Raw genomic sequence first — 25748 nt, 5'->3', positions numbered from 1 at the left:
ATTTATTTATTTATTTATTTACTTATTTATTTATTTACTTTATAATTTATTTATTTACTTACTTATTTATTTACTTATTCATTTTATTTATTTATTCATTTATTTATGAAAATAATGCGAAAGTTTGAATTAGGCAGAAAAAATAATTTAAGTCAGTTTTACTGGGGATTGATGTCTACTCTGAATTATTAACAATCTACAGTGGTGGATCTACGGGGGGGGGTGGTAGGACGATTTACCTCGCAGCTCAAACCAACTTGTCAAACCCCCTCTTAGCAATTAAAAGCTAGATCGGCCACTGATACAGAATGAGATATTTTTTTTCTTTTCAAATTGGAGGTTTAGTTACACAGTACGGTACTGGAAGACTGACCAATTATGCTGATGATATGAAGGCATGGTTAATGAGGGTACCAGATCAAAGTTCTAACGAAAGAAGACTGAGGGGAATAGAAGATATAATTACATTTAGGATCAAAGTGAACGTCTTGGTAAGTGTTCAGGAAGCCATGGTTCATCAACTTCTGCGCTCCGGATGCCATACACTCGGCGCATGATCATGATAATGCTCCCCATAATGCCCAAGTCAGAGAAGGCCCGAAAAAGACTGAGAGTCGAGGACTCCGAGCTCCGAAGGCCGGCGAGCCGCGAGGAGCTCCACTGGATTCGCCTTGGTCTTGGATTCGCGGATCAGAGCTCGCAGATAGCCTTGCCTCTTGAGTCTTGTCTTGACTCATGGCTAGCCTGGGGCGTTTTGGGGAGTGAAAGTCATATATACTGTACGTATGGTCACTCCCCACTAACGCCTGGTACTCCTACCTATATTTCCCCACATACGCATTACGGATACAAAACCAGAAACTTTCGCCCCTGAGAATTCTACTTTCCCTCTAAAAGATCTAGCCATAAAACATGTACATGGCCATGGGGTCCAACTTCATTTCCAACATTTCTGCGATATTGATTTCATTTTTAAAGAAGAATTCATTAAAAAAATTTGTTATGAAAAGATGGGAAGAGCTTACGGCCATGTTTACGTCGCCATCTTGATTTCTTTGTCTTCCGCTTGGCGACAGCACGCAAATCGCATAATGAATTCTTCTTTAAAAATGAAATCAATATCGCAGAAATGTTGGAAATGAAGTTGGACCCCATGTACATGTTTAATGGCTAGATCTTTTAGAGGGAAAGTAGAATTCTCAGGGGCGAAAGTTTCTGGTTTTGTACCCGTATGTGGGGAAATATAGGTAGGAGTACCAGGCATTAGTGGGGAGTGACCATACGTCCAGTATATGACTTTCACTCCCCAAAATGCCCCAGGCTACTCATGGCATGGGGGGGGGGGTCTTACTAATCATCACTGGTGGGTCAATTTACATGTTAGCACTTTGATATTGATAGCATTTAACTTGTTTAAAGATAAATCCACACATTCCCTAATCCCTAGTTTTTTTTAAGTATTATTACTAGGCCCTAACCATTTGAAAAATGATTAAAAAAATATTTTTTCTATCTTGAAAGTGGGGGAGGGGGGGGGGATGTATATGTATCCACGGGATTTTCGTCAGTGCTACTAATACTAGAATTTGGCAACCAGTCAGTCATATTGACTGTTCTCATCATGAATATTCTTTACCTTTTTTTTAATTTCCATAATCATTAATACTGAGATGTGATCTGTGATTCATATTCAATTGATTTTCTGTTTATTCTGTTTTGACTTTGATGTTTCTGTTTTTTTTGTGTGTGTTTTTTGTTCTTATTTTTGCTTTTTTTTTTTTTTTGCTATGTTAATAGTACAGTGAGTGAATGTTTTTCCGACCATCCTTGTATCATGGAACAAGCGAATTTGTGCTTCAGAAAATAATTTTGAATACACTTTTTAAAATACTTTGTCTGCGCACTACATGTATCTTTCAAAAGGGAATTTAAATACAGAGGTGATAGAAAAGGATAAAACACATTTTCACAGCCTTTATTTTCTCAAACAATAAAATATGGTCAAAAAACTTTAGGTGGCGTAACATATTGTCAATCCACCAAATTAAAAAACATTGGAGTTTTCAGCACACTAATATCTTGGCTTTCTTTCTGATTCCATGTGTACGTTACTGAAACCCATAATGGACAGAGCAAAAGATAAACACTAAGATCTATAATCTTTTTTGCTTAGTCTATGAGTTTTGAGTTGAAAAAGTAGAATTGAGCAGATAGCTAACTGTCTCGAAGTGACAGTGGATTTGAAGAGAAGAAAATGGGGGTTGATGGAATATACAGGTTTATTACTGAGTACTTTTTTTTTCAAATCGAGTGAAAAAGAACGATTCAAGGGATCATGATTATCAAGGTGAAATAATTTAACAACTGATTCCCTAATTTACCTTGTTCCTTTTATCTTTTCAGATAATGGCAAGTTCAAATGTCAAAACATTTGTTTCTGAGAAGGAGCTGTCTGAGCAGCGGCAACGTCGACAAGAAGAGTGGGATAAAGTTCGTACTGCAGACCAACCAGAAGGTTTGAATAATTTTTTAACATTTCCAATTTTCTTACATGTACAGGTATACTGTTCTGGCTTATTTGTTTTTGTTTTTTAGGGGGGATGATATTTCGATAAGGTGCACTTGTACCCACCAATTTAGAAAGTTTTATTTTGTAATATACTTTCTTTTTCATTCATAATTTTCTAAAACCTGTATATCAAAAACAGACCTTAATGTCCATCTAATAAAGTGACAATGTGAATTTGACTATTTCATACATCTATAGTATTCATTGAAATTAAGTAATGTCATTTTATTGACAGATTTTGACAGACAAGATAGAGGCAGTGGTCCGAAAAAATATATTGTGTGCTGATAAGAATCAATAAAATTTGACACATCATAACATTTTGTTCTTGTATCTTTTCATAGAATGTCCAGAAGAGGAGTATGACCCTCGCTCACTTTTTGAAAAACTCCAAGAGCAGAAAGACAAGAAGCAGTCAGAATATGAAGAGCAGTTCAAATTTAGTAAGTATTGACGATTCATTGCAGTTTTAAAGGTCATCAGCTGTATAGAGAGGAAATGAGAAGTATTCTTTTTCTTGAGTGAAGTCCTGAAAAGGACTGTAGACCAGATGAGATGAGCTGAATATGGCTTGAGTAGTGATGGTTTGAGTAGAAGCAGGATGAAGTGAAGAGAGGTTACTCAACGTTTCAGGCAGGTTGACTGTCTTCTAATTACGTCTTTTCATCCTTTCTTGTCTTTCCATTTCAATTTTTCTGCTTCTACTTCCTTTCCCTTCTTCATATTACACATGGTGAACCATGAACCTTTTCCACGTTGAAGACAAAGTTATTGGTAATGTAAAAGGTCACCGAATCATAGTCATAAGGCAGGTAAGAGTGACAGGGATATGATAAGATTTTCATGTATCAAGATTGAAGGTCAGAAGCTATAAATGGATTGATCATTGACACATTGATTTGGATATAGTTTAATGGAAATCTTAGTTGGAAAGTCAATTATATAAATGAATGGTTCATCCTCACAATCCATATAGATCAAGCCACATCAAACTAAAATACAGGATAGTTTATCAGATGACTTTGGCAATGGTATTTATTTCGTGATTCAGCCGTTTCATTTTGGAACTGCATACACGGATGTTGCAAAATTGGGCTGAAAAGTTGCTTGATACTTAAATGAAAAAAGTCCTGAAACGACACAGCACAAACATGTCATGTTACAGATTTATCGCTAAAAATGTTTAGGGGGCATTTTAGCCTCACCCCTGTCCCAGTCTTTTTTGGGTGAAAGGAGTCAAGATGCATGAATTTATATATTTTTTTAACATTTAACTTAGGATTGTCCAAAAGTACTCTTGATGGTTATTTTGTATGTGCTGTCAAACCACTGTTATTCACTTGTATCCTCTTTCAGAAAACATGATAAGGGGAGTTGATGACGAGGAGTCCAAATTCTTGAATGAAGTTGCTGAAAGACAAATGAAGGTTCAGGCTCAGAGAATGTCAGAAGAGAAGCAAATCATCAATGAATACAAGATATCCTTTACATCCTGCTGGCTTATCAAATTGTTGACTTTACATTGCAAAGTAGAGTTGATACTTGTGAGACATAATGGTAATAGCTCCATGAACATCCATTTTAATAAGTGTTAATTTTTTTTTCAAAATTTTTAAAACCTTTAAGGTTTTTTTTTATTAAAGTTAAAGTAATGAAGTTTTAGCAAATGATGTAAATTCCATAAATTCTATAAGATCTCAACTTGATCTACCCAAGTAGTCAAAATATCATCAGATGCATTATTTTATACATGTTTCTATGAAAAAAAATCCCTTTCAGTTTAACAAGAACTGTACGTGTACTATTAAAGAAATAGGAATCAATGGAATTTGTTACAATTTACATGTCATATAGGGCTGCAAGGTTGCCAGTAAGTGATAGTTTAGACCTTGACTTAAATCTGAATACGAATTAGTCGTGAACAGTACAGTACCAGTGACAAGCAGAGAGGCGTCCCAGTCAGGTGAAAGGAAAGTACAGACAGGAAACAAGAGAAGTCAAGCAAGTCTCTTAGCTGGTGCAGTCAAGAGAAAGAGGTAATAACACAGCCCAATTAAAGTAATATAGTAACCAAATGTGATATCATTAATTTTTTTTTGTGTGGGGGGAGGGGTTCAGCATTTTCATGATCAGATTTTGGTAGAGCATGATGGAACGCCTCCAAACACCAAATTTCTCATGAATCTGTTCATTATGGTGCAAGATATAGGAAATTTATTACAGATCTAACCATTACATTTTTGGTGTATTTCATATGATTTTTCAATGATATTGTGATTTCTTTTTCCCCCCCCAAATAAAATTCCTTCCCCCCCCAGAAAAAAAAAAATAAATGTAAATATATAACTGGGACGTGTAATTGCAAAATCAAGAAAAACTCAGACAAAATTACTTTTATGTCATTTTGTAATATTAAAATAGAATATATACTCTAGGTTCTATCTCATTTTAGTTTTCTATTTTTCCACTTATTTCAACCCCCAATAAAATAAGATCTAAATAAAGTAAAACTGAATTATCATTGAAAAAGAAAATTAATTTGAATCAACAAAACTACTTGAGATTAAACAGACATCTATGTATCATTTCCAGGCCACCTTCTACAGATGAGTCCAAATCCCCTGAAGGCTCTGCAGCCACAAGCTCAAAGAATAATGGATCCTCTAAAGCAACAGGAACTTCTTCATCTGACGACAGCTCTAATGATCAAAGTTCAAAGGACAGTACTGGTGAAGTTCAAGGAGTCCAGTGTATTGCAGTTCTTCCAGGGATTGGGTCATATTCAAACAGCAGCGAAGATTCCGACTCGGACAGTAGTGATTCAGAAGGAGTCGAACTGATGAAGACAGTGTTCCATAAAGGCACATCCAGACACAAATGTGATTCAAAATGATTATGTGTTTCTACAGGAAACATTTGTAATTCAGACTTGAGCTCCTGTTGAAAAGGCATCTTGAACATCATTCATGCTTAAATACAGAGCACCGAACAATTTTTTTTCTGAATCAGATGCTAGCAGGCTTGAGATATAAATAAGGGGTTGAAAATAAGTTCTGGTGAGTAGAAATATTTTATCAGAAGTTTGAATTTTCACACCCCAAAAAATGTAGGTGGTTCGTGAAACCTTCCTGTATTTATGCTCTCCACCTAGTCTGCTGTGCAAACCCTTTCCCCGAGTAAACTGGTCTGAATAATCAACCTACAATGACTTGTATACTGTAGGCCCTAAACAGCAATTTTGATATGTGCTAGTCTTGTGTGAAGACCCACTTTGTTAAGGTTTCAATCAGGGTCTGAGCCTGCAGACCACAGTGGGCCAGAATAGATCCAAAGTGCACCCAAAACTATTTTTTACACGTGTACGGTCAAATTTGGTATGCAGGAGCGATCTCTTTTCAGTCAGCAGGTCCTCAAAAAGTAGCTTTATTCCAGGGATATTCAATACTAGAGAGGTTTCACATATTTAATTAGCTTGGCTCAGACCAAAACATCTCTTTTAGTTCCGTTATTGCTGCTCTAAATGTAAAATTTCATAATTTTGATATTGTAAAGAGGAAGAAATTTTTTTTCAGGTTATGCTAGCGATGATAATGTACATGTATACAAGCAAACCACAACAACAACCAAACAAGAAAAGTCTGTGCTCGGATTACAAACTATGCAGTAAATGACATGGAGTACCACCCAATCAAAGAGGGGCCCCCTACCAAGTATTGGTAATAGTAAAATACAAGTAGGTATTTTAATTCCTGGGGTACAGTTATCTCGAGTATGTAAGTGGATACCAGAATTCACTATAGTGACTCTCACTATAGTATTTTCCGAAGCTGTTAGCAATGGAAGTTTGCAAACTAAAGCCATCAAATCATTCTGTAATCCGTACTATTAGCCCTTAATTCAAACCACAAATATCTTCAAAGGCCTTTACATTCTTGAAAACTCTTAGCCATGTTCCCATCGATTGTATATCCTGTACCTTGTTTAGGTTCACCCACTTTGTTTGATTCCAAGCTCTTCCTTGAAGCAATCATTGATCACTTGCTTTTTCGTGTGGATCACTTTTTTGTGTTCATTCAAAGATCTACGCCATTTCTTTAGTTTATTTAGTTTATTTTAGTTTATTTCTCAGTTTAGTTAGCAATGTCAAGCAGTCTTGAAGCACCTGATCATTTTATAAAGAAGAAATACGCTATACATGTAGGTCTTTTGATCAGAGCAAGACATTCTACCAGATTGTTAAACTGTATTTGAGTCGCATGGCAGATATTTCTGTACATCTCGTGGAAGATTTTGTTTTGGTGAGCACGTTGAATAGCCTTTCTGGTCCACTATGCTGAGATGGAGTTTGCATTTGACCATCACATCTGTGATTGTATTCAAGTCTGCTTCTTTAGTAATCCATGGATCCATGGATTTTTGGCAGAGTGTTTCTTTTGATTAGATAATTTTGACACCATCGGTGCATGCTTATCACATTTACTTTACTGAACAACTTTAAAAACATGACATATGCTTTGTTCACATCTTTTTGTCTAGAGATGATATCCCATATAACTTCTGCTAGATATCTCTGAAACTTGTCTTGATCATAATTCTTATAACTGCGGAAAGTCATTCCCTCATTTCCCATTTGTTTACCTTTAAAGTTGCAATGTTCAAAAACTACAAATATAGGAAAATGATTTGACAAATCTGTTTCTTTTACACCTGCATGAGTTTTAAAAGTACTAACAATTGTGTATATATGATCAATCAAGGAAGAAGTTAGTTTTGTAACTCTAGTGGGAGTTGTAATAAGTTGTTTTAAACCAAAACATTGCAAAGTCGTTTTGAATTTTTGGTATTTTGATGATCATTTAAAAAGTCAATATTTAAATCACCAGTCATAATGCACTTTACCTTATCAAGCTTTAAAGTTGACAGAACATCAAGCAAGCTATTTTCAAATTCAATGATATCATTGTTTGGTCTACAATATATTATGCCCACAATGAATCTTTTTGTCTTGATGCTTATTTCAAGCCAAAGACTCTCTGAACTTGCCACATCAAAATTAAGAACAACATATCTTAAAGATGAATTGATGTAAGCTCCCATTCCTCCTCCCCTCATATTACCTGTTCTACACTTAACCTCAAGATTGTATCCAGCTATAAAGCCAAGTAGCTCTTTGTTACATTCCAAACCTCTGATAGAGCAATGATATCAAACTTCGAATCCAAATTATCATAAAGTAAGGATAATCCATCAAAATTTGTCTGCAGTGATCTAATGTTAACATGACTCATACTAAATGAATTTGCAATATGTCTTCCTAGGATATTATCAATTAAATCTGGGCTTAATGCGTAAGAAGAAACTTCAAAATTTGAGTCTTCAGATTCCTTAAGTAGTTTGAAGTGTCCCTAGCGACAACTGCATATTTAATTTACAATATGGAGCTTAAAATCTCTGTAGCCGATTTCGTCTAGTCCAACTTCAATGAGATCATCCGGGGTTCTTATAGCTTTGAAGGTACCGTCATCCATTTTGCAAATTATTGTCCCTTGCCTAGTTGATGCACTTATTACTTGTGGAGCTTTCTTCGCAGCCATGAACACAGAATAGCGTAGGGTGGTCAAATCTTCATTTATAAAAAGTCCTTTGTAGCGATCCTTTCCCTTGAGCTTGAACCGAGCATCAAAAAGTTTGTCACTCTTCTACCTAGTTACAAACCTGACGATGGCTTGCCTGGGTTTTCTGTCTGTGTGCAGCCCACCCAGTCGATAGCACATTGAGATGTCATCTGGCTTTATCTCCACACCAACATCTTTGGCCATGCCACATACCTTTTCAATGAGGCCATCTGTCTCCTCACTATCTGAGAGGCCGAGCAATCGCAAGTTTTCTTTCTTCATTTCTTGCTGCAATTCATCCCGTTTAAACTACATGTGCAGCAGAGAGGGATTGATGATGTCCCTTAAACTTGTCACGCAAGCATCACGAACAGCCTGCACTATTGTTGGTAGTGCGGCTTTAAGAGCTGCATGCCTCCAGTGCAGTTTTAACTATGTTGGAGATGTCATCATGGTTACCTCCTGCCCCCATCTGCTCATCGTCTAGCTGATCCATGATTTCCTCAAGGTTTATGTAAACACCGTGGTCTGGTAACCTCTCTTTTTACCCCCTTATCAATCTTAGGTGATGGAATGCGACCTTGCTGAGCTTGCTGATGGGATTTCCCTGATGGACTCTTTCCACTTCTAGTTGTATGGCACATGCTCAATGAACAGTGTATTGAAGATGAAAATTGAAAGATGAAAATCGACAAATGCACAAGTTCTTTTGATCCAAACAAAATGTTGATGATCTAGTATGTTCCTGAGCTTAAAGTTATTACTATGCAAGCATAACAATACCTCTAACAGTGTTAAAACATGAAGAATTTGGAGTTTACATGTGAAGCATGCCTATCACAGTCACACCATCTTTATTTTACATCTTAAGTTATATCCAGAACAACATCCATAGTTTCTAACATAGTTCCTGCCTTTTTGATGCACCCACCTTCTGGATTACCTACGTAGTATCTTTCGTAATTTGAAGGCAAAGATGTTGACAGAATTCTCCTACAGTATCTGATCATCCCTTTTCAGTTGTAGAGGAACCACTGTTGACTGTTGTGCGTTACAAGCTATCAGCTGTTCTCTCTGGAGTAGAAAAACCATTGATTAAATTTCCTCTGACTTGATGAGCCATCAAATTCATGCTTGCAAATTAACTTGCACTGCACATGCTCGTTATCCTCTAGACCCTTCACTAATGTTTGGTATTGTCCTTTTTTTATCCGTGATGATTATTAATGCTGTATGGTCAAGATGATTTGGAGAGGAATCAATCTAGGCAATGTTTGCAGGATGATGGCATTTTTTCTCTTTGCTGACAATCTAACGTTCTGATGATGATCATTTCAACGTGTTTGTTTCTACAATGCATGATAAATCTTCATCTGGGGTGTATCTTTTAGGCATCTTCTCTTGTCTTTTGGCAAGTTTCCTGATCTTGACAGGTCAAGAAGGGGAAATCATAGCAAATTTCAGATCATATTTCATATTTTTTTTTATCCTAGATGATTCTTAATGCTGTATGGTCAAGATGATTCTGGAGAGGAATCAATCTAGGTAATGTTTGCAGGATGATGGCATGTTTTCTCTTTGCTGACAATCTAACGTTCTGATGATGATCGTTTCAACGTGTTTGTTTCTACGATGTATGATAAATCTTCATCTGGGGCGTATCCTTTAGGCATCTTCTCTTGTCTTGTGGCAAGTTTCCTGATCTTGACAGGTCGAGATGGGGAAATCATAGCAAATTTCAGATCATATTTCAGAGCTGGGTTCTTTTTCGTAGACTCCTTGTGATGCAGCAAACGTTAGTTCTTACAGTTCAATGTGACTCAACAGTTTTCATACCTGCCTTTGGTTAGATCTTGTGGATAACTCTTCCCAGTCTTTAGTTGGTCGAGCCCCAGTAGTGTGTTTGGACGCACATTTGAATCAACTCTTGATGATATTGCTATTATGCCATTGTTTTTACTTCTTGAGTAATGTTACATGTTTGCGATGGCTTTTCTCTCCACTTATCCAGGCATTTGAACAAAATATCCTTCATGGATTCAGACATCTTAGAGAGTAAATCTTCAGGTAGGATAGATTTATCAAAATCATGATACATTTGGTATACCCGTAATACACATGATACTAATTTGGAAGGATTTTATGATAGACTTTGTGAATATGTATGATATGGATGGAAAATCTGATTTCTTTGGAAAGTGCAAGTGGCTGCAGCTAAATTTGGTATCAGTGTAGCATGAAGTATTACATAGACCATCATGGTAATTTGAGCACAACAATCAACAGAATGTCGTGTAAAAAGTGCTTGTGAAAAAAGACTTAGAACCCCCATTATCATGTGGTTTTGTGCAAAATTACTTCTCGAGAGGTAATTTTTTTTTCTTTAATCTCTGTAATCACATAGAATTAAAAATTACACATGATGTATCCTTAATGAGTCATTTTCTTGTAATATTGAAAAAGTGTGTTACTTATGATCAATTTCATAGGGATATATTGCTTGGGATATTCTACGGGTTCTTATCTTTGCTTAGAACATTAATAAAACAAAATTTGTTGCATAACCCAAAACCAATTCTGGTGCACTTTGCTCACCCCTGTCCCTCTGTGCACGGTCAGACTACAGTTTCTATGCTGATAAGCATTTTAAGCAAATGTGTGGGATTCATCCAAATCCTCTTGTGGCTAAATGAATTGTAACACTTTCTGATACTAAGAATTCAATCACTTTATCTTCAAGTCAAAGTAAATATTGCACTATTGTTAGGAGTATACTGTTACTCTTATGATATATTGGTCATTTATTTTGTTACAAACTAGTTTGATAAATTAGTGAGTTTAAGGACTAAAATGCCTTAGAGCAGATTTTATACATCTTTTTCATGTTTCACTACAAGGAAAGGAAAACTTATATTTGCACCAAATCAGGGAAATGTGTTGTGGAGCAAACCAATAATGCTCATGAGACTTGGTTCACACGTAGGTCTTGGAGTGAAGAGTGCAAGACATGTTATTTGAGTGTGTCAGAAAATATGTTGCCATGGTAATGGCATATGATGTCCCGCCATTTCTTTGCATAAGGCCATTAATTACATGTACCTTCATGATATTTTTAGCTCTTACCAAGAAGTTTAGCTGTAAATTTTAGAATTCCTCTGCCAAGTTGTCGCACGAATAACTCCTTAGCCCATATTTTGAAGTCAGGTTTAACTTAAACTCAGGTTTAAAATTGTGGTTTAAGTATGGATAGCCAAGTTGCACATAATCAATAATGGTAGAGATATTATTTTTCAGATTGTTTGGCTCTCAAATCATTCATAATTGTCTAGGAAGTATAAATAGGTGATTGTGTTCACCATTGATGAATGAATCAGGAAAGAGCACAGTAAACATAAGAAACATACAACTTGGTAAAAATTTTGACACTTTTGGCTTCCCATAATTTAAGCACAGAGTTAGACCATGTTCTATGTTTAACCTGACTTCAGAATACGGGCCATTATGTTAAAAAGTTATACTGTACCATTTGATTTGAAAGGAATTTATTTTTTTGTTCTGAACTATGTATAAAATGTATTACTTTGATGTTCTCAATATCATAATCATGTTTGTGATAAACTATTGGTCAACTGAGTTATTAAATTTGAAATAATCAGTAGATGCATGCCATATTAGCATGCTATGGCATCTTAAGGTTGCTTGACAAGAGACAAAAATCCTTCATGAACTGAATGGTTCAAATACGAATAAAGTATTATTATCTTCTTTTAATTATGTGAGTGTAGGTTACACACAGTTGCGATGAAACTTGATGAATAAATTTCATTTGATATATAGTTCGTTTAACTGGGGCCGTACGAGCTTGATAAGTCTACTAAGCAGAGATATTGTCTGTTCATGCTACATGTAGTTCAGTCATTCGAATACATGTTGGTTATTCACAAATTTCTTCTACCACTTTTTTGGATGTTTATATATTCAAGCTCAGTAATATACAAGATTTTTGTTCCTAAAGGCTTGGCATGGGCCTATTCAACAACTTTGGGCACTCATATCTTGCTATAGCTATTACATATTGTCCTTAGAGCCTTCCTGCTATGGCTGTAGTTGACATTGAAGAAATGTTGTTCACAACTATAAAGCTTATTGGTAACATAAGTTTTAAAAGGTTATCAGTGATCATGAACACCTGTGATATACTAGTACATTGTAAATTTATTCTCCATGTTACTGGAGATACAGTTTATAGGTCAGTTTGAATGACCATATTGAATAAATAATCTAAATTATGAGCCTTTAGACATTTTACAGGAGTCTTGAATATTGGTAACACTTTTAGAATATGGGAGAGACATCCTCTGGTAAAGAAAGAATTTTAGATAAAAAGAATAAGACACAGATCCAGGACTTTAAAGGGGGTGCATTCTGTTCCAAAACGTTTTACAAGCATCAAGAGATGACTAAAAAAAGGTAATTACTCACAAATGACCGTGTTTGGACTCCAGAAAACAAAGCGAAAAAGAGGATCATTGGTTTGCCACACCTTCCACACCCCCATTCCCTGTATCTGTGTCTGAAACGTCTAAGGTTTACGATTCAGCCTGTGGCTAGTCCAAAAAAGATTTTGTCTTCACAACACTATAATTACAAAAAAAATTGCTCTCCACTAGAATATAATAAGATAATAGCCATACATGAACAAAGATCAAGCAAAACAAACAAACAAGACAAATTGATTTAAGACAAATTTGAGTTGTATAAAATACTTATTATCATTATTATTATTATTATTGTAGGAGCCCCTTGAGCACCTAGCAAGGTGGATACGTGCACTATACAAATCATATATTATCATTTTTTTATTCTTATGATGATGATGATGATAAGGATGAGGATGATGGTGATGATGATGGTGATGACGATAAGGAGGAGGTGGATGATGATGGGGATGATGATGATGCTGAAGATGATAATGATTATGGTGGTGATGATAATGATGATGATGAAACTTTCTTGGAGAGAGGAAAGTATTTTGTGAGCTAGGTGAATTCATTAAAGGGACTGTAAACCAGTTAAGACGTGATGACTAATTGGAACAGAATGGGTCAAGGAGTCTTAGCAGCAATGAGATGAGATGAGGGGTATCAATGTTACAAGGCAGCTAGACTGTCAACAAAATAATTTATTGCTTATTGATTCACTCTAGTCAACTACAGGGGCCATGGAGACGGGGGGGGGGGGGGGGGGGGGGGGTTCTGGGTGGCAGCCCCCCATCCCCACTTTTTTCCCCAAACTGTGCATGTAGACAAATCTGATTGTGATTTTTTGCATTGTCAGCCGCTTCACCCCACTTTCAAAACTGTTCGCAGCCCCTGTTTTGTCAAGTTTCTTCACCTTACATTGTACTACCGCTTGATGATATTTATAAACATTAATTAGCATATTGGGGTTTGTGTTTGTTTTGCTCTCCAGTCAGCTGCATATATGGTATAATCATTATTCTCATCTGAGAACCAAAATTTGCACTTCAGATTTTTTAATTTTGCCAAATGTACCCCCTCAAATTTTTTGCTCATTAAATTACGCCACTATATATACCAGCTAGCTAGGTGTCACTGCTTGCATGCCCCCAAAGTTGCAACACTGGTGTAATCTCTTTGAAGTGAAATTTTGTGACAGATATAGGCTAATTCTAAATTTTATCCCTTCCCTTTTTCTTTTCCTTGATCGTCCCATACATCTTTTTCTTTCCTATAGGTCATATGGAACTATATATATGGTATATATATATTTTTTTTTTTGGGGGGGGGTGGGCAAACCCCTCCAATCTGTATGCTGAATGAGGATAAACACTGCCTGGGGCGGTGTTCTGAAAACGTTCTTATCTCAAATGTGATTAACTGGTCCCCGGCGAAAAAATTGGGATGTCATGGTTGTGGCATTTGACATCTCGACTCTTCTTTTTCATTTTTAGATTGAACGTTTACGACACCATTAAAATTATCGACGTTTTGCGTTTGCGTTTATTTGTTGACATCATATCAATACCATCTCCAAAGATTTTTTTCTGGTCGAGATGGCGGAGTTTTCTCAGGTATTTGAAGACGGTCTGAGGGCGAGGAATGTTTTTGTAGCTGACCAGTATAATGATGATGATGGTCCAAAACAAGATTTTAAGGGAGAAGAAGGAGAAGAAAAGTATGCTTTCACAGACGAATCTGGACCCGAAGAAGATCCATCATTGCCTTATGCAGGGAAGGTGTATCTGGCTCGCCGGAAGAAACCTGACACTTGGCTCACCACAATGATGGAGGTACGGTATGCGCATTGCTAGACAGCTGGCAGCCGGCAGCCGGGCGCTAATGCAGTTTCGCACCGGCCGGTTACCTATACCGGTACCAGCATACCTCATCACCAATATTTGTTCCCAAATGTCATGACAAGTCTCTCAGTCACAATTCGATGTCAATATATCCACCACTTTTCAAAATATTGTGATCGGGAATGGCTGTATTTCGGCTTCGATCTCAACGTCGTTCACTCCTAGTACCAATGAGGTCCAAACATTAACATGTATGGACCTCATAGGCGACATTACCCAAAATTATGGGTTAGACAATTCAGTTCTGATTTCAAACCCAAGACTTTGGTAAATGTACGCCTTAATACAAATTGGAGTTATGCGATATGACTTTCATTTGGTGGGAAGCCTTTAAATACTTCCAAAAATGAGTTGAAATTAAAATGAATTACAATAAACTTACATTTCAGGCCCTTTTTGTTGATTTTCGGTGAGCGTTCCACACAGCTGCGACGAGTGATCAACTCCGAAGTGATACGCGAACTGGTCAGCTGATCGGTCAGGTGATCGGTAGATTATCTTTTTGTCAGACGTTCATAATTTATGTAAAGCGTATCAATCTTCAGTATCTTGATTCCAAAGTATCAGTATTGCAGATAAATGTCATTATTGATTGGAATCAGTGGCGGATCGGGGGGAGGGGGGGTGGGGGTGAGCATTTCTGCCCGATCCCCCTATTGAGATTTGTAGTAAATATTTTGGAATTAAATACGTTGTTCATACTAGTTATGCGACCCCTAATTATGATGATCACAGCATTATTTGTAATGGGGATATTTAATTCGTTCATATTCTTGTCTCTTCTTTCTCTTTTTAGCCTTTTTTTGCTTGTTAAAACCTTTTTTCCTTTTTTTTTTGGGGTGGGGGGGGCTCGCCAAATTTTACGTGGGTCAAAATTACCTTCATTTTTTTAGTGACAATCTTTTTTTCATTTGTCCAGTTCTACGCGAGACAAAATTACCTTCGATCATTATTATAGTTAAAAACTTTTTTTTATTTTTTATTTATTTATTTTTTTTTTTGGGGGGGGAGGTTGCCAAATATCACGCGAACGTTTTTCAGCTTTTACTGTTTTATTCGACTTATAATCAAATATTAAATGGGGCTTACCCCCGGGGGGGGCACTCAGTATATAATGCATAGTGGGTATGTGCCGCGGAGGGGACCCCATTTTTACACTCAAATTTCCGTTCCAAGGCATAGCATTTTTGTCTTATTGAGAAAAAGAACAAAGAAAGCCGCTCCAAGGCATACCATTTTCTTCTTATCGAGAAAAAAATAAGACAGAAATCCGCTCCAAAGCTTCGCATATTTTTCGTTACGCCGTTCCGGTCGCATTGATCTGCTGCGATTTTGGTGAAAAGCGGCCGCCGAGCGCTGTCCGACCATCGTCTCTGTGCGAGCGCACCCGGCGGAGGCCGCGCTAGCTGCATCATGCACGCTTGCCCATTCCATAGGGGTGCACTATGCACGTACTCATTTGCTGGCGATCCGTTCCAAGGACCCCCGTTTTCACAAAATGGTAGTTCCGAAGCCCGTTCCGAGGACCCTCCTTTTTACAATAAGCCCGCTCCGGGCCCCCGTTTTTTGTCTCTCCCGCGGCACACCCCTACCACTTTTTTGGTCGAGTGCCCCCCCCCGGGGGCTTACCACAGTTTTTTTTAAAGTCAATTCATAAGAATATTCCTCCTCGGGATTTGAGCTTTCTTTCATGAAATATCAATTTTTTTCATGATTACCAAAAATACTTAAAATTTTTTATCGGTGTATGCCTATAAAGCTTTAGCTCATGGGTTGCGCCTGCCATATTTTAATGCTGATCAACTTTATGCTTTTAATGAATTCCTAAAAACAATAAATTCTCAGATCATCAATTTTGTCGCAATCGAATAATTCGATTGCGTCTCTCTATCAGTTTTGATTATTCATACAAAATATCAGCTCGTGCTTTTTGCTCATAATATTTTGATTAGTAAATTCTTCTCTTATATAATCGAGTCGGATAGATAGATAGATAACTAGAGAGAGAGAGTTGGGGGGTCCCTCAGCTACTTGTCCTCGCTTATTTGTTATTATGCTCAATTGCTCATGTTGTGAGAGCTTTGTGTTTTCACATTTTTTTCTTTTTCAACCTTTTTATTGTCTCGGAGCTTCCCTCTATTTCTTTACACTATATAATGTAGTCCTTTTTACCTCATTGTTTCAATCATTGGCGGCGGAAGCCCCAAATTTTAGGAGGGGACAACCTAAAAAATTTTGACAAGCAAAAAAATAAAAGGCTCTCAACCCAAACATTTTAGGGGGGGACGTAGGAAAATAAATTGACAAGCAAAAAAAAAAAAAAGAAGGTCAACAACAAATTTAGGGGGGAACGTCCCCGCTTCCGCCGCCTATGGTTTCAATTCTTTTTTTGTTCTCATTTCAATGAAAACATCATTATTAAACTGACGTAGAAGACTTTATTACGAAATTTTGACATTGTTTTGTTTCATTTGTTTGGCTTTCTTTTTGTCTTCTTCTCATCTTCTTTTTCTTCTTACTTTTTCCCTTTCCTTATTTTCTCTTCAGTATTTCATTTTATGAGGTATCCGCCAATTTATACAACACCAAGCATATAGAGGCGGATAATCAGTGAGGGAGCATGACGGTGTGCCGCTCTAAAAAAAAAGGAGGAATATTGGAAGAAAAAAAAAGAAGAAGGGATGGGGGAAAAATAAAGAAAAAAAAGATGATGATGGCAATGATGATGATGAAAATTATCTTGGTGATGATGATGGTTGTGGTGACGGTTGTGGTGATGATGATGGTGATGCTAATGATAGTGGTGATGATGATGATGACGAGATGTAATTTTGTTATTTTGTCTTTGAAAAAAATTAAGTAGTGCAAAGTTGAATTCATTTAAAGTTTATTATGAAAATAGCAGAAAAAAAATTGGTATGCGTTCGAGGAAAATCCATCCCCCACCAATCTTTTTCAAAGGTAAGATTTTTTTTGCCCGGGGGGGGGCACTTCCATTCACGAGTGGATACCATGCGCGACCATGGGGTCTCGAAAAGCACCCTAAACACGTAATTTCCATATTCTGAAAATGCACCCCTTAACAAGTATTGGCGTGTGAAACCCTACCCTTAACAAGTATTGGAAACAAAACGATACTCTTGGCAAATATTCCCTGAAATGAACCCCTAAATAAGTACAGGAATGTTTTATTGTTACGGGTCCTTCGGTCGTCGGCTTTACCTTATTTGGTTTAGTACGACCCCACCTTCTACACCTCGCGCAAATCGGACTCTAAACACGAAGTGTTGGAGCAAAAAGGACATCCTTTATAAAACATTTTGATTTTGTTTTATCATCCCCGCAAATTAGACCCTAAACACGACGGTTTTCCTAGCGAATTAATAGATACCCTTTTTCGTTATTTTTGTGTTTTTGACACCCTTATCACGTTACGTAGGTAACGTGTCCTATCGTGAAAAGGACATCCTTTTTCCTTTTTTTTTGGTCGCGCATGGTATCCACTCGTCAATGTAAGTGGCCCCCCCCCCCCGGGTTTTTTTGTGACGGCGTAGGCCTTTGCAAGCAGCTATTATTATGGTAAAAAAGTAAATGAAATGTCAAGAAATACATGATAATGATTTTTATGGTACATTTAGTACATCAATTCATACTTGTTATCAAAAAGAAAAAAGTGGGTCGTTACGGACCATTAAAAATGGGAAATTTGGGCATTTTATATTTAGGATAGAGCAACTGCTCGTTATAGACGTCACAATAAATCAAGCATTCTAAATTCTATCAACTCCATTTTTTGTCAAATAACACCTTCATCGATATTTTGAAATGATTTTTCTCATATTTTCATCATCTTTTTATCAGGGTGAAATTCCCCTTTAATTTACAAAACAGATTCGCAAACAATATCAAGAGTAGTGGGAGGCAAGGGTGGAAATCTAAGGTAGGGGACCAGGGGCTGGAAAACAGGCAAAAAAAAAAACAAAAACAAACTAACAAAAAAAACAAAAAGGAAGGTTTATCACCCCCAAAAGAAGGTCGTCTCGTCCAAAATACATATTACTTCGATTTAAATGATGTAGGCCTATTTCTTTCCATCATATATAAAAGAACAAAAATAGTAGGGGGACATTTGATAATGTGCCCCTACTATTTTGGGTTAGGGGGAAGTGTCCCCCTGGGATTTGCGCCCATGTGGGTGGGGGGTGTTGCACCTCCTTTCGGAATCATGGAACAGTGTGAATAGTCGCTGTGATTTCGATCTCATACCTATAAAAAAAATAGAACAGAAGAACGCCTTGACCACAGGCCAAAATGCCTAACAATTTTTCCGCGGCATTAGCGACTCTCGTAAGGGGCGCTCCATTTATAAATAAAGTTGCACGTGTAGCTGTCTATGGCGACAGAATCTATCGCAGAATTGAAGCCAGAAGCGTGGGAATTTTCAAGAAAATTCAAGAAAAGAACCGGTGAGTACCGATTTAACAGTACTAATCTAATTAGTTACATGTATTGAATTATAAGAATATTCAATTTTTCGTGAAACAAAGCTTAGTTCTAAGCTAGGGCGGCCCAAATGCGCGTGAGTGGAGTCCCAGTTTCTTAACACGGGTAAGTATTGCGTTGTCGCCTAGAGTGACGTCGTTGATCGACGTCGGCGTAGACATCGCTTCGCAGATCGCTTGGATTCACCGTGCACCGTAATGTTGATATGAACTGAAGTTAGCAACCAAATCATGCGAAAATGTGGCGAACAAACTGCCAGCATGCCGCATGCGAATCTATGTTCGCATGATTTGGTTGCTAACTTCAGTTCATATCAACATTACGGTGCACGGTGAATCCAAGCGATCCCCGGAGCGATGTCGATCAACGACGTTGAGATCGAAGCCGAAATACAGCCATTCGCTGGCCATTCCCGATCACAATATTTTGAAAAGTGGTGGATATATTGACATCGAAATGTGACTGAGAGACTTGTCATGACATTTGGTAACAAGTATTGGTGATTAGGTGTGCTGGTAATCGGCCGGTGCGAAACTGCATTAGCGCCGGCAGCCGTCTGTTTCGAGGAGTTTTTAAACATTTTTTAAATTTCTCCTCGTACACAGACGGCTCGCTATCTTGCAGCCACCATGGCATTAGTGGACTTGCAATGCAAAATCCCCCCGCCGTTGGGGCTCAATTTTTGTCTTTGATAATTTTAATGAATAACAAATTTGAAAAATTAATGCGACCAAAATGCTAAATTAAATGTATTCCCTCTTGGCATTAATTGCCAAAAAAAAGGGGAAAATCAAGTTAAAAGGAACAAAAACAGTGACTTATCTCGGCTGTCGTGCAAATTCACATCCCTGATTTATCCGATCTTAACATATGGCCATTGACTTGAGTCCCTGTAGGCCCTAGTAGTATACGCTGGAGGCATCTGGGGAGTAAAAGTCATCTAGAATCTAATCTACGTACGGTAGGCTTACTCCCCACTGACGCCTGGGATGCCAAGCTATATTCACCCACGTACGGGTATACAAAACCTGAAACTTTTGCCCCCAAGATTTCTACTTTCCCTCTAAAAGATCTAGCCCTAAAACATGGGGTTCAATTTCATTTCCAACATTTCTGCGATATTGATTTCATTTTTATAGAAGAATTCATTAAAATACCAAGAAAAATGTTATGAAAAGATGGGAAGAGCTTACGGCCGTGTTTACGTCGCCATCTTGATTTCTTTGTCTTCCGCTTGGCGACAGCACGCAAATCCTCTTTCTTTTAATTTACGTTTTGACACGTAGATGTGTGCATTCGGATTTATTACAATCAATCACCTGACTTAATACCGTACTGTCTGAAGGGCCAAAGGGGGAGGGGGTCATTTTGAGATGCTAGATGCATCTAGGCCTATATAAAAGTAGTTCACTAACATGAGTTTACTCTCCTAACATAGATATCTATCAATTATTGACACTAAGCATGCACTCACATTGAAATGCATGCAAAGTGGATGTGCCTTTGAGGAATATCTCAGATGGTTTTACACTATATCACAGAATATCAGGTTGAGTCCATAAAAATTGGACCTCCGATTTGATAATAATAATACATAACATTTATAAGGCGCTTACTACTGGTGTTTTCTGTGTGTTCTGTTTATGGTTTGTACTTGGGTTTAAGAGAGAAAAAAAAACGTTTTATATTTTGTATAAGTAAATATAATTGATGCAACTACCAGGCGTCTGAGACGAACTCTAATGACAAGCAACTAAGTAAGCCTGAGTCATATCGATTATTTTGAAAACCGGTGTTCGACAGCTCTAATTCGATCGAACATCGATGCATCGAATATTGAAGGCGGGGAAAATTTAGTCTTGTTTTTGCGTCGATGCGATGCGCTTTGCATATGCACTACGCACTGACGGTATGCGCTGGCGTTGGCCGGGTGAGCGTTGCACAAGCAGATGACAGAGCAAAGTTTGTTTGTATTTTCCATGATCACAAAACACACAAAAAAGGCCGGGACCAAAGCAGAATTCTTCCCAAAATATCTTCAACAATGATATTTGCAGATGACAACATATAAGTTTAAAATGAAACAATAATAAAGACATGAATCACGCAGAGTCGATCCGAATGATTTTCGGTCGACTAGCATTCGCAGTCCATTCACCAGCCCCGTCCGCAGCTCCGTACACTCACTCTCCCGAAACGACAGGCGTGCTTGACGTCAGCGCCAGCAAACAAGTGCAATCAACGGAGAGCGCTGTAACTTGCCTGAGATTGTGTAGTTGGATCCAAAATGAGCTCCAAATAAATTTATGGGAATAAATATGCAATTTTCTCTGGATGGTCATTTGAATTGCTATTCAATGCTGATATAACGATTGTGAGGAAAGATTGTGGAATATGAGTTATGACGATGTTCGAGAATTAATCCTGATAATGACAATCCAGTTTTTTAGACGCAATTGAGCATGCGATCAAAATAAATACGAATGTTTCGAATCGAGCCCTAAATTCATCTAAATTATTACGATTTAACAAGATTTTATGGTCATACTAAGAATATTGACGATGTCAGCAAAGTATGTTATGTTCATATGGAAGAAATAATACTGGGATTATTTCTATTGTTATTCCATCTCTGGACGTCTCCTCCAAGCTCCGAGAAAATAAGCACAATGCGCATGCGTATTTGATGACGTATGACATATTTTCCCATTCATGAAATCAGAGCCCAAAGTTGGGCACAAACTAGCTTCAAATTGATGGGAAAAAATATCAAACGCAATTTTCTCTGTTTTGTCATGTGAAATGTTATTATATGGTGATATTACGAACTTGAACAGAGTTTTTGCATGTAGACAATGTTCGAGAATCAATCCTGACGTGATGATTATTTTTTTTAGACAAGTGCACTAGCTCGACTCAAGAAGTCAAGTCGATCGTCATGAGATGTCCGCCATTGAAAATTGAAACGAAATACAAACGTTTCACATCAAGCTCTAAATTCATATTAATGATTATCATATGCAAATTATTGTTAAATATTACGATTTAATAATGTTCTATGGTCATGATTTTAATATTGTTCATGAAAGCAAGATTTATTTTACGTTGATCGCGTCAATTTCCGGCCATTTTCTGGGTTGATTAAAGAACAGTACTGCGCATGCACGATCGATGGCCATGACTTCCATTCATGAATTCATGATCGTGCATAAATTATCTCGGCACGAGCAGACGAGTAAGACTCGAACTATGATCGAAATAAACTTCAAATTAATGGTGAATAGCATCATAATTACTCATTCGGTTTCATTTTGGGGGCAATAGAAATCAAGTAAGTAGTAGTAAAGTTGGACATTACTGATATTTTGATGATTGATTGTGTAAACCAAACGAATCGGCCGGCCGACGTATTTTTTTTTTTTTTTCGATGCACCGATTTTGCAAAATCTGCACCGGTGTTCGATGACATCAATCGAACACCGATTTTAAAATCGATTCGACTCAGGCTTACAACTAAGTTAGATTACTCTTCCACAGCTCTATTAGTCTTACAATCAATTCAAAACCCATATCTATTTCTTCACATGTTATAACTTATAAGTTTGCTCCAGATTCGAAAACATTGCACTGCAATCACAAACATCTGCGTCCCACATACTTAATCTTGAATTGATAAACGTGTTAGAAGTATTGACATTTTTTTCTTCATTATTTCCTTCCAGATCCTGGCTGTAGTTTTGGTAGCATGCTTCATCTACTATTCCTACTACTACATGGACAACCTACAGTTCCATGTGACGCATGCTTACGCCCATATGGGGCAAGCTCATGCGGCACACATGGTGGGACAGAGATTACTCTGGGGTGAAGGCACCAAACAGGATGAAGACAAGGCCATGGAATGGTTCAGGTATCCATTCTCCTATACATGTAATATATGCATTTATTCTACAAAATAAGCTCTGGTAGTAGTTCAGCAGAAAATAATATGTTTACAGAAATGAACAAAACTTTTAAACAGAATTATAAAAGCTGTAAATGTGTCTGCCGAACAATTTGTCAGGAAATGTATCACTATGTACCTGGAGAAATGTCAGAGCAAAATAAGATCAGAAAAATTACTAATAAACACCTGTCCGCTCATAGCGTGGATACAAAACTCTTTCCTCATTTATATCAAATATTTCATGATAAATATGAACATTGTCATCTTATTCAACATCCTTTTAACAGGGTTGCAGCGGACAAGGGTCATCCACATGCTTCTCATAACTTGGCCATAGGTCATCTTCACGGTTACAAAACTGATGTCAAAAGTAAAGAGTAAGTTGAAGTTCATGGACCTAGCAGTAGGTTTTCCTTCATCTTAGAACTTTGATAGACAGAAGTTTTTGGCTGGGGATTAAGTCAGGCTGATTTGTAATGTTTTTGTTTTTTTTACTGCTGGCCAGCAATTTTTTTGCAGAGCCTGATGGACTGATGAAATATAACCACTTTAAAACCTAGATGTCTCCTTATGGAGAATTGCATGTTTTATTCAAACTTTCACATGATTAATGTTTAATCACCAAAATAGGACTCTGAAATGAGAGAACTGAACAGCATTTCTCAATTTGCTTGAATTTATTGGCCTGTAGCGTTATGATACTGTTTCTACAATGTAGGGCACCTGTGTTTACTACACTTAAGCAGATACGATCAAGCATCTTTGATAATACCACATTTAGTCTTCAACTACTCAAATCTGGTCAGATTCCTTTCCCATAATCTGAGTAGTGTAGTCTTGTAATATTGTCTCATTTGTATGATAACATGCTAATTCACTACTCTTATGCATTTATACCATGGTATTCATGTTGGTTTTTGATGGGCCCATCTTACAAAGAGTTGTGATTGATCTAATCAATCGTAAATATGGATGGCCAGCAACGTCAACATATAAGATATGCTAGTTTGTTAAAAAAAATGTCTAGATATGAATGTATATCAATAAATTCATTGATTTCTTGACAATTTGGTGTGTTCTCCATTGTTCACAAAGGTTATTTTACAAATTTCCTGTAAAAGAAATTATGACACTGATGAATATCCGTAGATTACGATTGATTGGATCGACCGTAACTCTTTGTAAGAAGGGGCCCTGTATTCTTGACAGTGCATTCATGTACCTGGCTGAAGAAATTTCACTACCATTTATCTGACAATTTTTGGGCAGTCGAGAATGGAAAAGAAGTATCTCCATTGTTTTGTTTTGTAAAATACTTTATGGTCCAACTAACCCCGGTCTCCCCTACTTCTTGTTAGCATGGATTTGTCCCTAACTGGGCTATATTTCTTATATCTTTAAAACAGGGAAGCGAGAAATCTTCTGGAATTTGCCCGCGACAATGGCGTTCATGAGGCCCATGATGCATTGCACCGACTTTGTCCCCATGACCAGTGTTAGATTGAGGAAGGAATCCCGAGAGACACCATTGATGGGAATTTTATCAGTTTGATATCAGAGGAGCTTGATTGCAAGAATAAAATGTGATGTTCCTTGTAGACTGTCACTCTTTGATGTTTGATGTATTCCCTCAGTAGTTCAGAGGTTTGGCATGGTAGACTTTCATCAATTTTATGTCTTGGTCTGATTTTTCTTTCATGCTGAAAAGAAATTTTTGAAGAAACATACACATTTTGATGATAATGGAAATATGTTATAACTAAATGTGTCTTCAGTGTTGTATTGCAGACTATCATAGTCCTTTTACAAGATGCCTTGCACTGCAGTTACCAAATATTGTCCAAATTACCATTTCATTTTATGAATGCAACAGTTTCCATGGACTTGCCCAATACCTTTATATCTATTCACCTTGTCAACTATTTATTTTCTCCAAAGATAGGAAATTGTATTTCAACTAGATTTGTAAAAACATATTTCAGTGTGCTTTTGTAAATGTGTGCTTAAGTTATTGAATAGAAAATCGCAATTGCCTTACTTGTGTGAATTCTTGTCTTTCAATATCACCTTGACTTATAAACATTCCAAACTTAAACTAATTCTACTATTTATTATGCATTAGAAAAATGCATTTTTTTGCCTTTTCAGTAGCCTTTTATGTCATTTTTTACCTCGCTATTCATCTATGTTTTGAATTGGACTCACTGTAAATATTGAAAGTCTTTGTGTACGTTAGTAGAGTTCAAATGTTCAATTTAGATATTTAAACATTGTGCCATTTTACGTTATTATGGTTGAAATTTGGTTTATCAGTTGCCGAGGGGAAATTGCATCATGATTGTATGCTTGGATGTAACAAAATACTTTAGACCCCATATATTTTATATACAAGTATTCTCACAGTTCTAGACCGTCTTTGGAAGTTTGCAACAAGGGGCCCGTTGCATAAAACTTTTTACCTGAAAAAACTCGGGTTGTTTTTTACCAGAGTTTTTGCCCTGTTATAAAATCAATGGCAGAAATCAGACTAACCTTAATTTTCAGTTTTTACCAGAGTTTTCTCAGACTAAAAAGTTTTATGCAACAGGCCCAAGGTGTAAATTTAGACTTCGGTAGCATTTCTTTTTGCATAAATGGACATGTATCAAGGAGAAATTCTCAAAAAATTGATTTGTGAAAATGAAACCAACGCGAAAAACTACTATGTATACAGTACTACTGTATTGAGTAGTG

The 25748-nt window shown here is 37.0% G+C and overlaps 2 protein-coding genes and 1 long non-coding RNA gene across 3 annotated transcripts; all 3 read left to right on the top strand.

Annotated features, from left to right (window-relative positions):
* The first annotated feature begins 439 nt into the window (after positions 1–439).
* LOC121407715 (PSME3-interacting protein-like) lies at positions 440–6154 on the top strand. Its single transcript, XM_041598905.1, has 6 exons — positions 440–491; positions 2404–2515; positions 2914–3012; positions 3926–4047; positions 4478–4605; positions 5162–6154. Exons 2-6 carry the CDS (start codon positions 2407–2409, stop codon positions 5460–5462), a joined length of 759 nt encoding a protein of 252 aa, XP_041454839.1. The 5' UTR covers positions 440–491; positions 2404–2406; the 3' UTR covers positions 5463–6154.
* Position 6155: 1 nt separating this feature from the next.
* On the top strand, positions 6156–12482 carry LOC121407717. The gene is made up of 2 exons (XR_005968943.1): positions 6156–9617; positions 9896–12482. It is a non-coding gene; the product is annotated as an uncharacterized LOC121407717 (long non-coding RNA).
* Positions 12483–14190: 1708 nt separating this feature from the next.
* LOC121407714 lies at positions 14191–25359 on the top strand. The gene is made up of 4 exons (XM_041598904.1): positions 14191–14497; positions 22792–22979; positions 23303–23392; positions 24422–25359. Exons 1-4 carry the CDS (start codon positions 14261–14263, stop codon positions 24513–24515), a joined length of 609 nt encoding a protein of 202 aa, XP_041454838.1. The 5' UTR covers positions 14191–14260; the 3' UTR covers positions 24516–25359.
* The last annotated feature ends 389 nt before the right edge of the window (positions 25360–25748 follow it).

This window comes from Lytechinus variegatus, chromosome 2, assembly GCF_018143015.1.
Source record: "Lytechinus variegatus isolate NC3 chromosome 2, Lvar_3.0, whole genome shotgun sequence".
Lineage (NCBI taxonomy): Eukaryota > Metazoa > Echinodermata > Echinoidea > Temnopleuroida > Toxopneustidae > Lytechinus > Lytechinus variegatus.
Note: the sequence above shows the minus strand (reverse complement) of the source record. Positions and strands in the feature narration are given on the sequence as shown.

Excerpts from the sequence above, each read along its gene's own strand:
- LOC121407715 (XM_041598905.1), top strand. The coding sequence starts at position 2,407 with ATGGCAAGTTCAAATGTCAAAACATTTGTTTCTGAGAAGGAGCTGTCT. Across the intron at positions 4,048-4,477 it reads AAATCATCAATGAATACAAG|GAATTAGTCGTGAACAGTAC; the intron begins ATATCCTTTACA and ends AAATCTGAATAC. Across the intron at positions 4,606-5,161 it reads GGTGCAGTCAAGAGAAAGAG|GCCACCTTCTACAGATGAGT; the intron begins GTAATAACACAG and ends TATCATTTCCAG.
- LOC121407714 (XM_041598904.1), top strand. The coding sequence starts at position 14,261 with ATGGCGGAGTTTTCTCAGGTATTTGAAGACGGTCTGAGGGCGAGGAAT. Across the intron at positions 14,498-22,791 it reads GGCTCACCACAATGATGGAG|ATCCTGGCTGTAGTTTTGGT; the intron begins GTACGGTATGCG and ends ATTTCCTTCCAG. Across the intron at positions 22,980-23,302 it reads AAGGCCATGGAATGGTTCAG|GGTTGCAGCGGACAAGGGTC; the intron begins GTATCCATTCTC and ends TCCTTTTAACAG.